At 42.4% G+C, this 18,144-nt stretch overlaps 1 protein-coding gene across 13 annotated transcripts in view; it reads left to right on the forward strand.

Annotated features, from left to right (window-relative positions):
• The window catches only part of LOC135913055 (rootletin-like), a 308,691-nt gene that overhangs the window by 256,461 nt on the left and 34,086 nt on the right, over positions 1-18,144 (forward strand). For 12 of the 13 annotated variants that reach the window (XM_065445705.1, XM_065445709.1, XM_065445717.1 and 9 more), the window contains 5 exons: positions 9,562-9,731; positions 10,184-10,348; positions 11,294-11,473; positions 12,190-12,402; positions 14,425-14,475. In XM_065445705.1, coding sequence (XP_065301777.1) covers positions 9,562-9,731; positions 10,184-10,348; positions 11,294-11,473; positions 12,190-12,402; positions 14,425-14,475 — 779 coding nt within the window. The remainder of the gene's footprint in view (positions 1-9,561; positions 9,732-10,183; positions 10,349-11,293; positions 11,474-12,189; positions 12,403-14,424; positions 14,476-18,144) is intronic. The other variant, XM_065445710.1, reaches the window with a different exon arrangement.

An 18,144-nucleotide genomic window follows, 5' to 3' on the forward strand; every position in this document is an offset into this window, starting at 1 on the left:
TATCAGAGCTAACGTGTTTGTGTCACAGTACTTCATTAGATATTTCGCACTCTATAAGCGATGCTGCTGCTACAGTCTCGCGCATTTTAGGACATAGGGGCTGCGTATATGCTAGGTAGATTTCTGAAATGCCACAATTGCTCATCTTTCTACAACTGCAGCTTAGAGGCTGCATCGTGTTCCTAAAGGCTTCCCTGTGTTACAGATGTTCCTACAAGCCCATCAGAGTACCATTGTTATTTGCAGATGCTAATGAAAATGCAGACTGCTAGCAACAAATTGCTTCAAGGAATAGGTTTAACCTATATTTTTAATAGTGAAATACATTGAAGCCAAAGGCACCATACAGGCACCTAAAGCATGCGTGAAACAAAAGCTGTAAGGTTACTCATTGTGGTAGGTTAGTGGCTATGGCATAGCTCTGCTGAGTTCAAGGTCGCAGGTGCGATACCATGGCACCCACGCATCATGAAGGTTGCAGAATGCAAGAACGTTCGTGTGCTGAAATTTAGGTGCAAATAAACCCAGGTGGTCACAGATATCTTCAGTTCCCCACTATGGCATGCCTCATAATCAGATAGTAATTCTGGCATGTAAAACTCCAGAATTTAATTTGTTTCTAGCTCTAAGATTGTACTAACAAATTGGAAGCTCGGAAATTTGTTAAAGTGTGCAAAGTGCAAGGTAGTTATCCATCAGCCACACAGGTTTTTCTTTGTCATTAGAAGTGCACTGGAGGAGAAATTGTTTTACTCCTTGGTTGTGGCCACCTAGTTTTAAAGAACACTAGTGTTGCTATGGAAATTGCTCGATCTTAGAAAGCAGCCTAAAGGTTTCCTCTTGAGTACACTCATCAGTGCTTTATTTTGTTCCTTTTTGTGTTCATCTGTAATGCTTTATTTCTGGTGGTTGCATTGCGGGACTCCTTTCTTGATTACTTTTCTTCCTCTCACCTCCCTCTGCTTCTTTTGCCTGATTTTTGAAAGGGGGTTGTGTGCATGCCACCTAAGTCGTGCTTCTTTTGCTTTTTATAACACATTGGTTACTTTGCATTTGCGCAGCTCTCAGTGGATCTTGCTATTTTCTTTTAGCATTCTTGGTTTGTTTGCTTTATTAATGTGCATGATGGGCCACACTTTGGGTTTTGTACTTAGTTCTGGTCACAACAGATTATATTATTTTATGTGGTGTTGCCCTTTATTGATTTTGTTTTATTTATACATACTGCAGGCTCCATTGTTGGGTTATAGTAGCAGGAGTGGAACAGATGCACTCAAGCAGAGAGTAAATTGTTGTGATGATACATGCATAAATGCACCATGTATGCAGTGTTGCTGTAATGCGGAAATGTAAAAGTAACAAAGTTCACTGTTGGGTATGATTAATCATATCTATGAGCTTATCGACTGTTAAGTAAGATGTGTTAACTGGTAACAAATATATAATAATCTCGGATGTGGCCATTGTTGTACGACAGCATAGTTTGAATTAATTCAACACACCACAAGGTGTAGTGTAACTGGAAAAATTAGGTTCAAAGCAATGAAAAGGCAACCTTTATTGCACTTTTTTTTTTCCTCACAGCAGCAGCATTTATAGCATACATCCCAAAACATGTAACATCTTTCGTCGTCAAAGATCTCTGTATATAAGTAATACTCTCTTTTTAATTTTGTTTGTTATTCTTTTTCTCTAGTTGTGGCCAAGTCTTTTTCCTTCTTGAATAGGTATCTCCTACTAACATGCATTCTTAGTTACACACTATCATTGTCTCTGTTTCACTTCACTGCAAACACGGCCATGCATATTTCTGGTGTAACACTTGACTATTGTGCACAAATATCGCACACGTGGCATCGGGGCAGTAAGTTGCGTTTCTCAATCCTGTCTAAATCAAAAGCAAATTACAGTTTGTTGCATACACTGCAGTTTCACAGGCACTCCTCTTTAGCCACCGAGGACAATACAGTACCATTTAATGCAATCTGAGGCACTTAAACACCCTAATGGTACAATGGTCAAGGTAGATCTCTGGTACACATTCCATGATACAAGCATAGAATCCTAGAATTCCAGATAGCATGACTGCCTTTAAAAGCATTACATTTATTCCGACGGATGCTTGGAGTCAGGGGCGAGTTCGCGCAAGCATCTCGCTTTTCGAACATTCACTTTACCTGCTACGTCACTGAGTAGGCGATGTTCAGTTTGCACTCCCACCTTGCCCTGCTGACAACCACAGGCAGAAGTATGGCGCTGGATTCCGAGTGTGCAAGTGATTGTTTGGAAAGCAAAATGCTTGCGCAGTCTCAACCCAAAGTGCCTCTGAAGTGAGAATTAAGAAAAAGATGGGGAGACTGATGGAAAAACTGATTAATGCTTTGACTGTTGATCACCAGTTATTCCAAATGTACATTTAAGTCAGGGTCATGATTAAATTTCGCTTGTCCCCATTGGCAATCACTGATTAATGTTTTATGGTGAATATTTATTGACCCGTATTGAGGTTTGTAAATGTATGCTTCAAGAATGAATGTACATTAGAGGTCAACTACATATAAGGTGCAGTTGTTTCTGTCTGTTAGCAGATATGTTTTGTTAACGTGATAACCATTGCATCTTCAGTCATCTCGTCCCTTCGTGAAGCCATTGCCAGTAGTCTGCGATACGGCATATGTGCATGTTAAACTGCAGTGAGGGCATGCAATCTGTCCTTTGGTGGAAGGGGAATGAGAAGCACGAGAATTGTTACCTCAAAGGTACGAGGTCAGGGTTTCGGGTGGAGCAAAGAGGTGAGCACGGCACCAGTTTTGCTACAGGGAACAGCGAGCACATTGAGCCTGTGGGTCACCGAGAACAAAACCTTTCTTGTCCACTGCCTCTGCATTGCTTTGTGCTGCTTTGTGGCTCTCAAGTTTGCTGTGATGCCATGCTTCCGTCTTTCCTTTTCCACACGAGCAGCTCAGTCTGAAAGCAGCCATTTTGCTTTCACTGGATCCCTTCTCCATGTGCGATTACGTGGGCTCCTTCCTCAAGATCGCACTGCTTTGCCGTGTAGCTTTCTTCTCAGTTGGATTTTGTAATGTGGTGAAAGAAAAACATTGTAAGGTAGGGCTGGATGCTGTTTGTGCTTGGTCACATGGGTGAATAAAACGAAAGGTGTGGGTGTAGTGTGCATACTTTGACACTGTGGCGGAGTAGCCCGCAAAATGCATGCTGTTTCTGAGCTTAGGGCGGGAGAAAATTTTTTCTGGTGACCATACCACGTTCAAGTGACTTTTTAATATGACCTTTGGGAATCATGAATTATCACTGACAGAAGCAGAAACTATGCTTCTGTGTTATATCTGTTCTTAGCCCTTATCTAATCTCTTGTCCTATGTGCTAAAAGCTGGTGCTATCAGAAGCACTTTAAAAAGGCAGCTCAATCTTTTATTCATATCTATTTTCTATCTTGTTGGTGTCACATGCTTTTGCCACTGGGGATTTATGCCTTTGCATGTCACAGCTATTGACACTCTTCATGGCCCTTGATTTCAGTGGGATGTTGATGTGTGCTTTGACCTTGAACTCACCTCACAAAATTTGTTCTGTGCAATGGGTGTTCTCTCCTCATTACTCCCATTCAGCCGCAGATGGCCTTTTTTTTACTTCTTAATAACTTATTTTCCTTGCTTCCTTTTCATTTTTCTGCTTTTCTTACTAATTGGTCCCCATTGTGCCATTGGAAATAGAGTCCACCTCATAAGTTGAAATGTGCATTAAGCTGCAGTATAAATCATGCTCTGCCCTATGACAAAAGTTTACCAAGAAATAATTTGCTAATGTGAACAAAACCAGAACAAGCATCATGAGTTGCATGTTTCTGGTTTGCTCACTTTTAACAGGAATGAAGCAGCAATCAGTACATATGTGAGTGTACACTGCCTTTATTTTCGCATATGGGGAGAACTGTTCACTCACAGTTGCTTCATAAGGCAAAGATCAATACTTTGTTTTCTACAATGGCTTCAACCTGTATTTCAAATCATAGTTTTCTTTTTTTTTTTTTTACGGAATGCAATGATGGTGACTATGGTAGAAAGGTGGCATGGTATTGCTACGGCATTTTGCAATTCATGATGTCATTGCTGCTGTGTCAAAAACAAGAATTGTTATGGTTGACTGAGTGCCATTCATCAAAGTGTACCTTTCGCCTCTCACTGTCGAAGTACTGCTACTGTTTACTTTAATCTTGCTCATAAAGGTGGCGGGCAGATTTCGCTTTCTTGTCTTTGTGAGGGCTCACAAGTTAATGGTAATGTTATTCACTTGCTCTCCTTTAGTGGATGGGCAATCTATTAGTCTTTAGAGGTATTACTACTGTCCTATATACCAGCAAACTTTGACAGGACATACATCATGAAAAAGTCAAGCTGACTGCTTCAACATTGCTTTTAACTTTTCTCGTAGCATAGCCTAACAAATGTGAATCATGCTTGCAATGTTGGGACCGTTTATCTTGGCCACTTTTTGAAGGATAGTATTACACTTACCTCTTTGTTTAGCTGACATGTAGGAGGGATATAAAACTGGTACCTTTATAAGTTCACCACCATTACCAGTGACCTTTTGTTTTTGTAATTAAATTCATTTGAGCTGTCAAAAAGCAATTAGAACCCAGCTTGGATGCATAGCCACTATGACTCATATTCAGTTGAGCTTGTTCTTCATCTAAGCAGCTTTCTCGTGTGAAGGTGTCGCATATAGGCGCACTGGAATGCAAGGACAAGCATGACTGGCCAATAACTCTTAAACGCAAACAATGATGCAGCATGTAGATGCATATATGCAAGTGCTAAAAATCTGGCTAGTGCATCTATCACTGTTCAACAATCACACTACAATGAATGTTTATGAAAACTGGGCATTTAAATAAAATTTGACCACACTAGACGAGCAGTGCTTGTGCAGCTGGGAGTTTCAAGTTACTAATGAGCAAATATTAAAACAGTTGAAGAGACACAGCAAAAGGAGATGACTGCCTCACAATGCTCTGCATCTGAGTTATATCTGCACAAAAGCACTGCGTGCAATGTCTTTTGAAAACATAGCAGAAAGCTTTGCTGTACTTATAATTTAAATTGTGTTATTTCTTGCTTTCTTTCTGACATTCTTTTAGCCAGCACTATCTGATTTTTTATTAAAGTTCTTCTGCTCGGTATTGTATCTGACATCAGTATTTAGATGCATTATGGCACAATTCTGCTATCTACACATTTTTCGCGTGGACCATTTACAAGCTAGAACCACTTCTGTTTGTTTCCACATTCTTGCTTTTGCTAGCAGCACTGCCTTCATGTTGCACGAACAAATGAGTACATACAGTCTAGAAAAGGGTATTTCATTATCCACCTTTTGGTGTTGTGTGTGATGAAAGTTTGGGCCATGTTCTTGATTTGACGTTTTTCGAGGCAGTGACTTTCTGTGTGCTAGCCACCTGGACAAAGTGTGAACTTACTTTAACAAGGTGTGGACAGCTGAGAAACATTTCTTTCTGTTTCATCTGTTCACACTTTGCCGTGCTTTGAAGTCATACTAGCTAGCCCAGCCGACAGTATTGTTGCCTGTTCGCTGATCTACTCGTAGCAGACATAACAAAAGAATCTTTAGGGCAAGCCTTTTCTTCTGTCAGCAGTATGTTCGCACCATGCACACATACGTGTAGAGTGTAGGGAAAAAAAGTGTTGCACCTAAATGTTGCTGGAGGAGACAGAGAAGTATAAATCACTGTGCACAAGAAGCATAACAGAATATGGGATTGACCTAGCAATCAGTAGCACTTGACAAAGTTTCACTAAGAGGAAGGTGGGGGAGCAGGAACAGGAGAGAGAACTAGCATAATTTGAAAACAAGGATGGAAGTTTTATTTTTTACGTGCTCAGCAGAGCTGGAGTCTTGGTTGCAGGCGTACCATACATTGCTGAATTCCTGCAGAACACCTCAATAATGCCAGTGCATCTTGCATGCCAGCGAGCACTGCCTTATCAAGCTGTGCAGCACAGTAGAATGCAGCACACGGCTAGGTTTCCATGCTCATGAATTCTCCTTTGCCAAGCACCAGGTCCTCTCAAAGGCTTGTTGAGGCATACACTTGTTTGACTCTCGCATAGAAGTGATGCTCATATTTCTTGAGTGGCACCACGTGCACTGCTACCGAATTTTTTGCATGTTTGTTGTAGTGAGCAGAAAAACATGAAGAGGATGTGGGCATCACATCAAGGCATGCACTGTACTAGACGGTGAACAAACTCGCAGTAAAGCTGAAAGCATGCACATCTTTGAAGGGTGGCCTTCCTCTATTCTAAAGCAGCTTATCTATTCACATTGAAAACACAACGCATGGAATGCCGCAACCACCTCCACATATCTTAGTTTACGTCTGACACTACCTGGCATTTGGAACTAACATGTGCAAAAGCATCGAGCATCGATTGGTTAGTTAAGAAAGATGAATGCTTTCCAGTGAGAAGCTTGACAAAGCACTCATGGACTCTTCTAGCCCTTTCAGGGTCGATTTTTTTTGCCATATGCGACCACCCAGGGTCAATTTTTTTTTTTGTATTGCAGATTTAAATTCTTCAGAGGGACTTATTTCGAAAAAAATTTACCGTAATGTTTCCAGGGTGACCGTAAAGTGAGAAAAAAATATTTTGCGTTGGTATATATGCACTCTTCATTCATTAATAACAACAATAAAAAAGGATATAAACTTATCAGAATTAAAAATTTGATGCATTGTTATACACATAGTTCAAGGTTTAGAAAATGCGCACACGAGAATATTTCACTACTCTCAAATGTTCCTGCTCTTACACTAATATTTACGTCCATAGCGTAATTGAACTGCGTAGGTGAGCGCATTAAAAAAAACTGTGTGGTTGTGTGCCTGTCAAAAAAGCAAAATGTGTGACAAACTTTTGCTAATCTTCATCTTATCGCCAACCAGAGGCAATTAGTTTTCGCGAGTCTCCAAAAAAGGAAATGCATACACGGCGGCATCCTTCGCGTATGGACACCCCTGTGAGAAGTAAATGAGCGAATAACAGGCGGTCACCCTTTGAGCGATTAGTAACTACATAGCCATCAGTTTTGCGAGCGCAAGAAGCTGAAACTGCCCGCAGAACAAAACCCAAACTAACCGCCATCCGCCTGCACTTGTGCCAATGCACGAGCGGTAGTATTGGGGGCGAGCTCCACCACCGGAAAAGCTGGCGCCTCCATGAGCGTGACATGGCATGAGTGATCACGTGGACACAGCGGCCGCGTCAGCTGCTTCGGAAGCGTAGAAGCGAGCTGAAAACGAAAGCTTAAAGTCCCACTTGTGCTGTGGTTCTGATTAAGTTCTGAGGCTTTCCCGCCTTGGGTGTCTGCTTGTTAACATTTGAAAGCACTATAATGGGTAGTGGCTGCCTTTGGAGGCATGCAGCATGGTAGGCTACTGTTTGGTGCCGCAATGCCGGACGTAGGTAACCGAGCCCGGTGTCAGCCTTATTCACACATAGCCACAGGACAAGAAGCTGCGTGAAGCTTGGCTCGCGAAACTTAAAACCGGCAGACAGCCATCGGCTAAAACTCAGGTATGCAGCAAGCACACATGTGAGGAAGATTTCTGCTACGGCATCAGGACTGCGATGTTCGGTGAGTAGCAGAAAACGTGCACTGATATGCGCGCCCGCTGGCCGGCTAATGTCATGACGGTTTGGTCTATGAACTTGTTGATGCTAGATACTGGCAGGTTCACTGAAACAGAAAGGGAGCGGTTAGACGCACATTAAGAAAAGGCGTGGCATATGGTCATGTTTGTGTTATTAATTAATGCACTGGATTGTGAAAAAAGAAGCAGAGAGTAATCGCACGCTGAGATGACCGATAAACATAAAGTGCGACGCAACTTGATAAATAATATTGAAATGTCCGAGAATTTAGAAGACAAAAAAAAAAAAAAGATTGAATTGTCACGATGGTACATCACAGTCGCCGTAGGCATCCAAGTTTTTATTATGAAATTATTTTTGAACAGTTCTGATAGCGTTCACACAAGAATGGTTGCTAGTGTACTGTCAAATGCTCATATGCTGTGGGCTAAAGCTTACGGCATGGTGCGCAAGCGCGCTCATAGCGAAAGCAAGACATTGTGCGCGGAAATGCATGCAGACGCGCAGTCAGTCCCTGCAAATCCATGCAATCGCTGCACTGAGGCTTCATTATGTTATACTCCATTCGGTTATACAGACTGCTCGCTATAATAACATAATTCACATAGTTTGCTCTCAGCGTTTGCCCACCTTTCACGCAAGAAGCCGGTTCGGGAGGACCCATCGGGGGCGACCACGCGCAGTTGCATTCACTGTACATATTCGGTAAAGAGATAGCACCTGTAAACAATTCTGCGTTTTCAGTTTGCCCAAGATTATTATTTTGACAGTGAAAAATATCCCTCGTGTTGAAAGTACTGAGGGCTGAGGGCTGCCGCGTGGTATTTTTATTGAGCGCCGTAACAAAACCTGTAAGGAGCGCGCCGCGTGATCCCCCATACTACGCAAGGGAGGCGCTTCTGACAGATGGCGACTCTGTAACTCCTCGTCCCCAATATAAACGCACCGAAGCAAACAAACCATGCAACAAAAATCGAGAAAGGGAAGCACAAGTAAAAAATTCCCTGTATTTCCGCATAGTGGTAGCACATGCCAGAAATGAAAAAGTTAGGAAATTGGCACGCTTTTTAAACGTACAGACGCAGCCCTAAAATATACGGCATCGACCATTTTGGACTTGTTCACGGCGCCGCGTATTTACGTTATTGACCCTGAAAAGGCTAGAGACCAAACAGGCAGCAGGGAGAGCAGTAGACAACCACCTTGTTCGCAACATTTCATGACAGTTGCAAGACGAATTAAACCTTGGAGACTTCAAAATTTATATTGGCATTCTTTTGTAGCTTTGGTATATGATGTTTCCGTTTCGCCACCTGGACTTTCTGCTATGTTTCCGTTTTCACCTGGACTCGTACTTTTAACTCTGTGTTCCTGCAATTTAGATGGTAGTTATTTCAGAACGTTACCACGATCGTATTCGTGTACTTTCAGCTTATTGTGCATCTTATGTCCTCCTCTTGCTGCCATGCCCCACTTTCAATAAATTTCTAGAAACCACCACAGCTTCACTTCATACTACAGAGAACAAGGTCAGAAAACAGAGATTCATTACATGAATTCAGCATGACTCGCCAAATGGCCCCAAACTTATACATTGCTATGCTACAACTAATTGTTGGTTTCTGCCTCCTTGCTCGGTGTGTCTCATCCAGCAACAGTAAAGTGCAGAACTCTCAGAGTGTACAGAAACTGCCATGGAGCTCCATATAGTGTATCTTGCTACTCACTACATCGCGTAAAAGTGGCCATTGCAAAAAAAAAAATATGTTTGCTATTGAGAATGTGGGCCCTGGTCTCTTCAGCAGTTTGTCTCCACGACTTGTGCCCTACTTTCCCGGTCCGTCCTCCCTCGTTTGCATTTCAGGCACACTGCACAGACCAACACACGTCTGTTGAATGTGCTGTCTGATCTCGTGAAGACTTATGTGGACACAGAGCAGGAGATTCAGGATGCCTTAGGCCAACTGGGGCTGTCGCGCGTCGATTCACCGGCATCCAACACAGCCGCTGATGAGGACTACTCAAGCCTTGGTGGTTAGTGTGCATTTCCTCTCTCTTTGGTTTGTTTGTTTGTTTGTTTGTTTACTTGTTTACTTGTTTGTTTGTTTTTCATACCTTACTGAAAAAGAGGTAGCTCATTTGGTAATACTGCAAGCATACAGGGATCCAAGCCTTTTAAAGTGCATTCTCATCGTTTATTAATCAGAGTGTGGGATCACATGTAACCATTTTTACTTTAAGATCCTTTTTATTTTTGTTTGACGTTAAATTTGCCAGGTTTCTTGGTTAGGGTGTGCTGATTTATCTTTGGAGTACATCTTTTAAGAATTATTTTCATTTTCCATGCTGAAGCCATGACCCTGCTATTGCTGAGGTCAGCCGCTTGGTGTGACAAATGATAAGGAATTAATAGAATCAAATAAAAATAACCCTTATGAAGTATTGAGCCCTGATGTTCCTATGTTGATCTTTTGGTGCTCTTGCAGGCATGAGCTGCCAAACCCAAGGCTCAAAGGAAGACTTTGCTGATGGCTTCCTCTCGGAGCTGTGTGAGGATGGACCTGACCTGACACCACGCACCTGGGACATGTTTGCCTCGGCCATTGGAATGCAGGACACTTCGGAGATGGAGGGCGAAGATGTTGTCCTTGGTGAGTTATTGCGAAGAACTGCTTCGGCAAATTTTCCGCTGAGAATTTCTCACTTTATTCATGACTGCCCTTTCTGAATCCCATTTTGTGAATCAGATACGCTTGGCAGCTATGGAAGAATTATGATCCTCAGAAACATGAATGAACTGCCGCTCAATGCTGTGTATATGTTTTGAAGAGCGGAGTGATGGCAGCAGTGAGATTACAGAAAGCCATTTTCTTTCTAGTTAGCAGGAGTGCCTAGAGAAGGCACACTGCACATTCCGGGAATCCTAGTATGAACAAGGCTGGGCGTTCCTCTGTAAGGAGAACCCTTCTTTAACTTTGTCTTAATAAACGGTTATCGAGTGTGTACCACACGAGGCCACATAGCAGTGTACCTACCGTATTTACTCGCATAACGAACCAACTCATATAATGACCCCTCTCCCCGCCCCTTCCCAACGTTCGTCCTTGAGAAATTCTTTTCTTTTCTTAGAGACAAAAGTGCGGACTGCATATTATCTGATTTGACGTCACCGCTCTGCACATAGTGATTGGCGCAGCTCGGTGTGACCCCGGTTGGCATTGATAAAAAGCAAGCACCTTTTCCTGACAGGTCTAAACGGTCACCGTCAAGACCTGTCAGCTTTTAAATGTCACATGGCACTTTCATGCCCGCAATGTAAATCCAAAGCTGGTCTTTTGACAGGTTGGTCAAATCTACTTGCTCGAAGCGGCATTCAGGTTCGTGGACGACCAGTCGGCATCTGCCATCTGGCAAAATCTGTTAAGACAAATTTTTCCATGTAATAAACCCTCCCTTGAAATTGACGTCGGCATTTCTGGAAAAAAGTAGCTAACATAGTAAATACAGCACCTTTATTTCCTGCTGTCCTGTTATGAACTCTTTGACACTGCATAATAAAAATCAATGTTGTCTTTGATCTCCAAACTGCTCTTCAGGTGCAAGCCGTCGGCTACGCACAGCTGTAGACCGGGTGCTGCGGCTGCTGGCGGAGGTGTCTGAGCACCGCGGAGAAGACTTCCGAGGCCTTGTGCAGCGCAACCGGGACCTGTGCCAGGAGTTGCGCCAGGAGAGCCAGCTGCACAACCAGCTCGCACTGGACCTCCTGCATGCCCAGGGTGTGTGGTGGGGCCACTATCGCACCAAATTTTGCTGGTGTTAACAGCGCAAAACGTAGACAGGGACACGAGATGAGAAGATGACTCCACGAGCGCTGTCTTTGAACAACCTTTTTTGTTGTTGTTGTTGTTGAAAGACATCGCTCGTGGTGTCGTCTTCTTGTCTCATGCCCCCGTCTACTTTTTTCACTGTTAACACAAGATGCTGTTCTAACCAGATTTTGGATGCCCAGGCCACACTGCACACAGCAATACATGCTACATAGTTAAGCAGCACAAGCAGTAAATCTGTCTATGCATTGTTAAATATGAACTGGACAGTCACATCGCGTAGCTCTAATGACTAGCTCGGCCTTATGTTTAAAGAGCCACACACATGCACACTAGGTGTATCATTCGCAAATTTAATTACGACTGCTGTGTGCTCTAACACAGATTGCGGTATGATTTATTATCACCTTTCTGCTTTCTGGTAATCTTCTGGTAATCGCATGAAATGAAATTACATGAAAACCTTTTGCATTTATGTCCTTTTACAACCTCTTTGTCAGTGCACATGATCACCATGGCAGAGTTGTGTGCATATCGCCAGCCATTTACTCATCCATTTCTCTCCACACCTCGGAGTTCCTCACGTATACAAGGATGTGTAAAAGGCCAACGTGCATGAGGCTTTAGCAGGTTCATCCTTGCTTGCCTGTCATTTCTGTCCATAGAGCGAGGTCGTGCCCTGGAGCTGGAGAAGCAGCGCCTAGAGGACACGGTGTCCCAGCTGGAAGAGCAGCGAACAGAGCTGCAGCGGGAGGTTCGGAGCTTGCGAGCACGTACCCAACGCCTTGAGGACGCTCGGGAATCGCTCGGGGAGCAGCGCCAGCTTCTGGAGGAGCAGCGCCGCATGCTGCGCGAGGGCTTGCACGAACCTCAGATCAGTGAGTGCTTCTCCGGACATTCTTTTGGGGAATCCTTAGCTGGGCACCTTGATGCGAACTTTTTTTTATTAATATGCAATGATGGTTCTCAAGTGGCTGTCCAAGGTCCCTTTGGCTTTCTCAGTGGCTTTTGTACGGTTCACGAAACTGTTGGCTTTTATCAGTGCCATTCCCACTTCATTATAGTGAGTTGTCCTGAAAAAGTGTGTGCGTGTATGTGTGTGAGCATTTAGGTCACAAGAAAGTAGCTGTGCTCACATTGAATCGCATCAGTTCACTTTTCATTGCTATAAGTTATACCTCTCCCTTCTCCAGTCTTGCCGTTGCTCTTGCCAATGCATGGGATGGGGGAGTAAGGGTGGGGAGGGTCCTGAAACATGCTTTAGGGGAGAAAAAAATAAGGATCAGCTGTTGCTACTCGGCACACAGTAGCCACCATCTATCTACTGGCTAGTGTTAAACCGCGTTTATGCAGTATATATTCTGTATCAAAATATGTTTTGCGAACGTTCTTCGAAAGCTTTTTTTGATTGCGTTAACTAAATTAACCTTGACTCATGTCTCGAGCTGTCATTTTGAGGACCTCCCCTGAAGTGTGGTTCACTGCTAACATATAAAATGTTCCCTTGGAAGCTGTGAATTCCTTTATCTAGTTTCTTTCTTGTTTCTTTTTGAACTCTTGCAACAACCAAGCCAAGATTTACCTTTGCAAATGCGTATTTTACATTCCTGCTGTAGTAAATACAGACTAGATGTTGAAGAGATAAAATGTTTTTCTCACAGGATTTATGAAATACTAACATACTTCACTGTGTTCTTTGTGGTGGAACATTTCTTCAGATATTTATTGCATATATACAATATAATATAGGTATGTATTTGTAGCCAAGCATACATACTATGCTACAGTACTTCATTTGTGCGTTCAAGACCACATTGCTGCTGGTTACCTACTGCTTATTTAAATAGGCGTAGGCATAGAGTTTCCTACAATACTAATTACAAAAGTAAACTCTGGCGCTGGGATTGTTCAGCCACCATGGGAATGATTGTTGGTGCATGAATACATGGATTTGTCTAATCTTTATGCTTGTGGCTTCAGACGTTCTTGTGGCTTTGTTTATTACGCTTTATCTGTCCTCATTGTCCTAAATTTCAAAGCAATCTGTACATTTATGAATGCAGTAGGCAATAAGACTCTGCGAACATGCATAATCACTAGTAATATCAGCAGTTCCACTTGTCCATGCATCCATAGTGTAATGGTTTCAAAATTGGGCTTCTTTGCCAGAAATCATGTGTTTGAATCCTATCATCAGAAAATTTTAGTAATGTTAATAAATTATTGATAACACAGTAGCACTTTGTTGGAAATGATGAATTTGCAAAGTCACAAGGCCTTTTGAAGCCAGAAGGACGAAGTTTAGGCAAATCCATGTAATACTAACCTTTATTTCAATGGTGGCTGAATCGTCCTGCTTACTGCTGCCGTAAAACAATTCCCTCTAGTAATTACTGTATGAAACTTAGGCCCAATACTCAGCTTTCTTTAGGGGCAAATTGTCCTGATGAAGGAGCCTGTGCAATGTTAATCCTCTTAAACCGTCTGGACACAATGAAATGCTGTCTGTGCGATTGACGTGGCCGCAATTTCCCATGTGACATCCCAAAGCACCGACTCAGTGGGGACGCCCTCGGGTTAAGGAGGAACACCTCTTTCCAAGTGTGAAAGTCCTGTAATGGCCTAGCACCAGGCTGGGAGCATGAGTGTATATATATTTTGCCGGTGGGTACCCAGCGGCAGCTTTGTAGTCTGCCTTCCTTGGTCACGGCAGATGCTCTGCTCTAAGGCCGTCAGTGGTCTGTGACTACTGGCAGCCATTGTAAAATTTCAGCACTGCATATTATTGGTGTACTGTAATCGGCCTTCAGTTGTTCTTTTGTTTTCTGAAACCTTGTTCTGCCCTTTTCTTTTTTTCTTCTCTCTCTGCCTCTCTCGTTCTTTCTGCACCCCTCTTTAAGCACCATGCGCTACTTCTACATCTGAGCAAGCACCGACTGAAGCGCCTGAAGGTTGGTGCTAATTGGCTGCACTTCCTCTCTGTTTTGTTGTCGTTTCTTTTTTTTTCCTAACAAAATTTTATGGTGCATGGTTTGTTTCGAGCTCACGAACGTTGGTTTTTGTTGTTTGATCTTGTTTGCTCAACAACTCTTTAAATTTGCAGCAAAATGTGGCATGGAATTGCTGCGTTTTACTAACCGTGCATGGTGTGGTGGCCTTGTCTTGTGCGAGATAGAAGCCTGTGACTTGCACTTGAGGAATGTTTGTCTCTGCATGGAATAGCGACATCCAGATTGCACATCTTGAAATACTTACGCCAGAGGCAATCTTTGCTCCCTCGAGGGTGCGCACCAGGACTTTGCATGCACAGATCAGCATGTTATGCATGGGTTTAAGTCATGACAGTGTTCTCTGTTGCTTATCTGTTAGTTATATGCAGGACGTAGCAACACTGCCTCTTTGTATGTGTTTCGACCAACATCATTTTGATGCTGCAGCGGCTATTTGTTTGCTTTGCTGGACAGCGCAAGTGGTCTTTTCTGCCCCCAACACTTCTGCAGCACAAAAAACAAATTGGTGGATGCACCGTTTCTTTGTCAGTTGTGAGAGACCTGATGTAAATTGAGAGGCCATTCCATAATATACTGTGAAATAGTGTTGCACCTTTCTGCATTTATTTTGCTGAAAAGCTAGCCCCTCTGCATTTGTACAGATGTTCGCATCATCTCAGTTAACTCAGAATTTAACATACCGCACTGTCATCTCTTTGTGTCTGTTCTGTGTCCTTGCATGTTTCTGTGTGTAATTGCATGATTGCGCTGATAATTCATGGTTTGTTTAGTAGAGCATCCTTATCATGTACCTGGTGGGAACATGGCATAACTATGTATTACATCTTAGTACACACTAGCCAGCATCTGCAAATTTGTGTCAGTTAACAGGGCAACTGCTAACAAAGAAATGCAATGCAGTGTAATGTAAATCTTGCCTAAATATTGCTGTTCCTTTCTTTCTTTAAGATGGTGAAAAATAAACGGCCCTTTCACAAGGCCACGCAATGGAGGACAGGAGATTCCAAGCAGCATTTTGAAACTTTAGTATAGAGCACAATGGCAGAGCCAATGTAGCAACTCGTACACCCTTTCCCGCATCTATTTATTTACTTTATGAGAATGTCCGAGTCACTGAACACATTAATTGCTGCACCCGCATCCACGGCAGCTATTCCAGGATCCAATAGGTATAGCATTACAAGGCATGAGAAATTCTATTAACAAACACTTCGAAGCTGTGATGAAGCATAAAGACAATATGTCACATCACAGCATCAGCAGTTATTGGTCAAGAAAATGAAAGTGAACCAACAAGACAGGCAGATGCACAGGAATGAGCATTTGTGGGAATAGGCACGTGTATACAGATCAACTTGATGACATATTAATTATTGAGCAAAATAATTCTAGGAATCAGCATAAGCTTGTTTTAAAGGATTGTTAATGGAAAATTGTTCCTTAAATAAATCAGTAAGTATACTATTTCAAATTGAAGCTGCAGTTCTGAAATCTTCCATCCATATAGTACATGATAGCATGTTAGTAAATTAAGCTGATTATTAGTTGCAGCCCTTGCTTCATGTTTTGTAGTCATAAATAATACAAGGGACAGTGAGTTGTTACATTGAATTACTGCATTTGTGGTACTAGCAGCTTTTAATTTGTGTGACAAGCCTACAGGCATTAAGTGAAGGGACTTGTACGTATCTTTGCATTAAATGTTTTTTTATTATTATTATTATTGCAATTATATGAAGAGTGCACATTTTTGCAGATGCATATTACCGGCTCACTGTTTTACATGTACCTCTCCAAGGTCTCCACACCATAGTGTAAATAACTATCCGCATGTGTCACGAACATTACAAAGGCTACAGAGAAATAGGTGACTTCTTTAGCTATGCGAAATTTCAGGAAATTTTGAGTGAGAGGAAAAATAAATGTTGTTTTTTCCGTGTTTTTCTTATAGAAAATTTTGGAAGTCTTGAGAAAAATTGAAATTCCAGTAAAGATAGCTTGTTATTGCAGCAACAAAATATAGTTACATATCCTTAAATACATGCAGTAATTGGGTAGAGATGCAAAAATAGTGGAATGAGCGCTTTCTTCTCTTCTACAAGAGATTGCTAATCTGATAACTGAGAAAAAGGTCAGTGTCCGAGTTACTCACTGAACCCACTCACATTCGAATCAACCAGGGCTGCTTCCCCATTCAAATTTGATAGTACTATGTAGATGAGTTTTCGAACAGGTTTACTTGTGAGCCTGTTGCAAAGCTTGTTATGAACATTTACAAACAAACATCATTTTCATTCACAACTGGCAGATGGCAAAATTATCTGCAGCAGCCTAAAAGCTATAGGTGTCAGTGGTTGATTAGTGCAAAGAGCTTTTCACCAGGTTGGTGATTCCATGTTTCGCAGAGTCCCAAATTCCAGTTCTGGACCAAAACTCAGAGGGCATCCTGCATTCCTCTATGTTTGAATGCTATGCAGCCATTTTCTTGCCCTCATCGTTACTTTTAGAATCATATGCTGCACAGTTTCTCTGTGCTAAAATTTTTCTGTTCTTTTTCCTGGCCCTTACATCTCCAGACAGCTCTCGAGTAAGCTCTCGAGTAAGCTCTCGAGTAAGCTCTCGAGTAAGCAAGCCTTACTGGACACGATACTTTATCGAAAAATTTTAAAAAAGAATTGCTTTGGTGGTGCACTCTCCTTAAAATCGGATAGCAGCAGCATATAGGCCATTACATTATCAGATCTAGGCCTGATATGTACCATTGGAGCTTGATTAAGCAAAGTTCTATGAACAAACTCTTCAATTTAATGGAACTTTTTCATTCCCACAGACGACCCTTACAGAATAACATACAGTGCATCATTTTTTCTGCTTATCAAAGTAATATTTGATTGTGTTTTGTATGAAGCACATTATACTCAAACCCTTTTAAAGGATCATGCACTGTTCTAGTGGGGTCTGTCATGTCCCACGTCTGGTTTTGTCCGTCTTTTGCTCTTTACAAGTGTGCATCTGTTAGCCAACTGGCGTCTCACCTCGACTGAGTACATGTGGCTTCTATGTGTGCTCAAATAGTCAGGACTGCATGGCACGGTACATGTAGACTTTGTTTCAAGAACTGCTCCAGGTCCCGTTTGAAATTAGTATTGCAGCCCAGAAGGGACTGTGCTATTGAGTGCCGTCGAGTGCTGTCCTTGTCTTGTCTGTAGCTTTTGCAATGGGCAAATGTATCTTGCTTATTAGCCTGTGGCATGAGGACAGCACTGTGAGCAATGACAAGGAGAAAGAGGAAGAGCACATCTTCCTCTTGTTCCTGCCCGAATTTTCTGTGCTTTCTTTTTCTTTATGACTTGCCAACTAGGCTCAAGCCTATACTTTTGCCCGCTGTTGCAAAGCTGGATGTTGGGCCAGTTTGTTCACATTTGTCCTAGGAAAGCCGTTTTGTCGACAACGCGGACAGAAGGAGAGAAACACTGCATGCCTCATCTATGTGTTTCTTTCTTTTTGTCCCTACGTCAACTAGTTTTGCAATGCAAGCTTGTTTGTATTTCCATCTTGGAATACAAGTGTAGTGTTAACAAAATGAGGGAATGAGGAGAGCAGAGTAGG

Source organism: Dermacentor albipictus, chromosome 1 (genome assembly GCF_038994185.2).
Source record: "Dermacentor albipictus isolate Rhodes 1998 colony chromosome 1, USDA_Dalb.pri_finalv2, whole genome shotgun sequence".
Lineage (NCBI taxonomy): Eukaryota > Metazoa > Arthropoda > Arachnida > Ixodida > Ixodidae > Dermacentor > Dermacentor albipictus.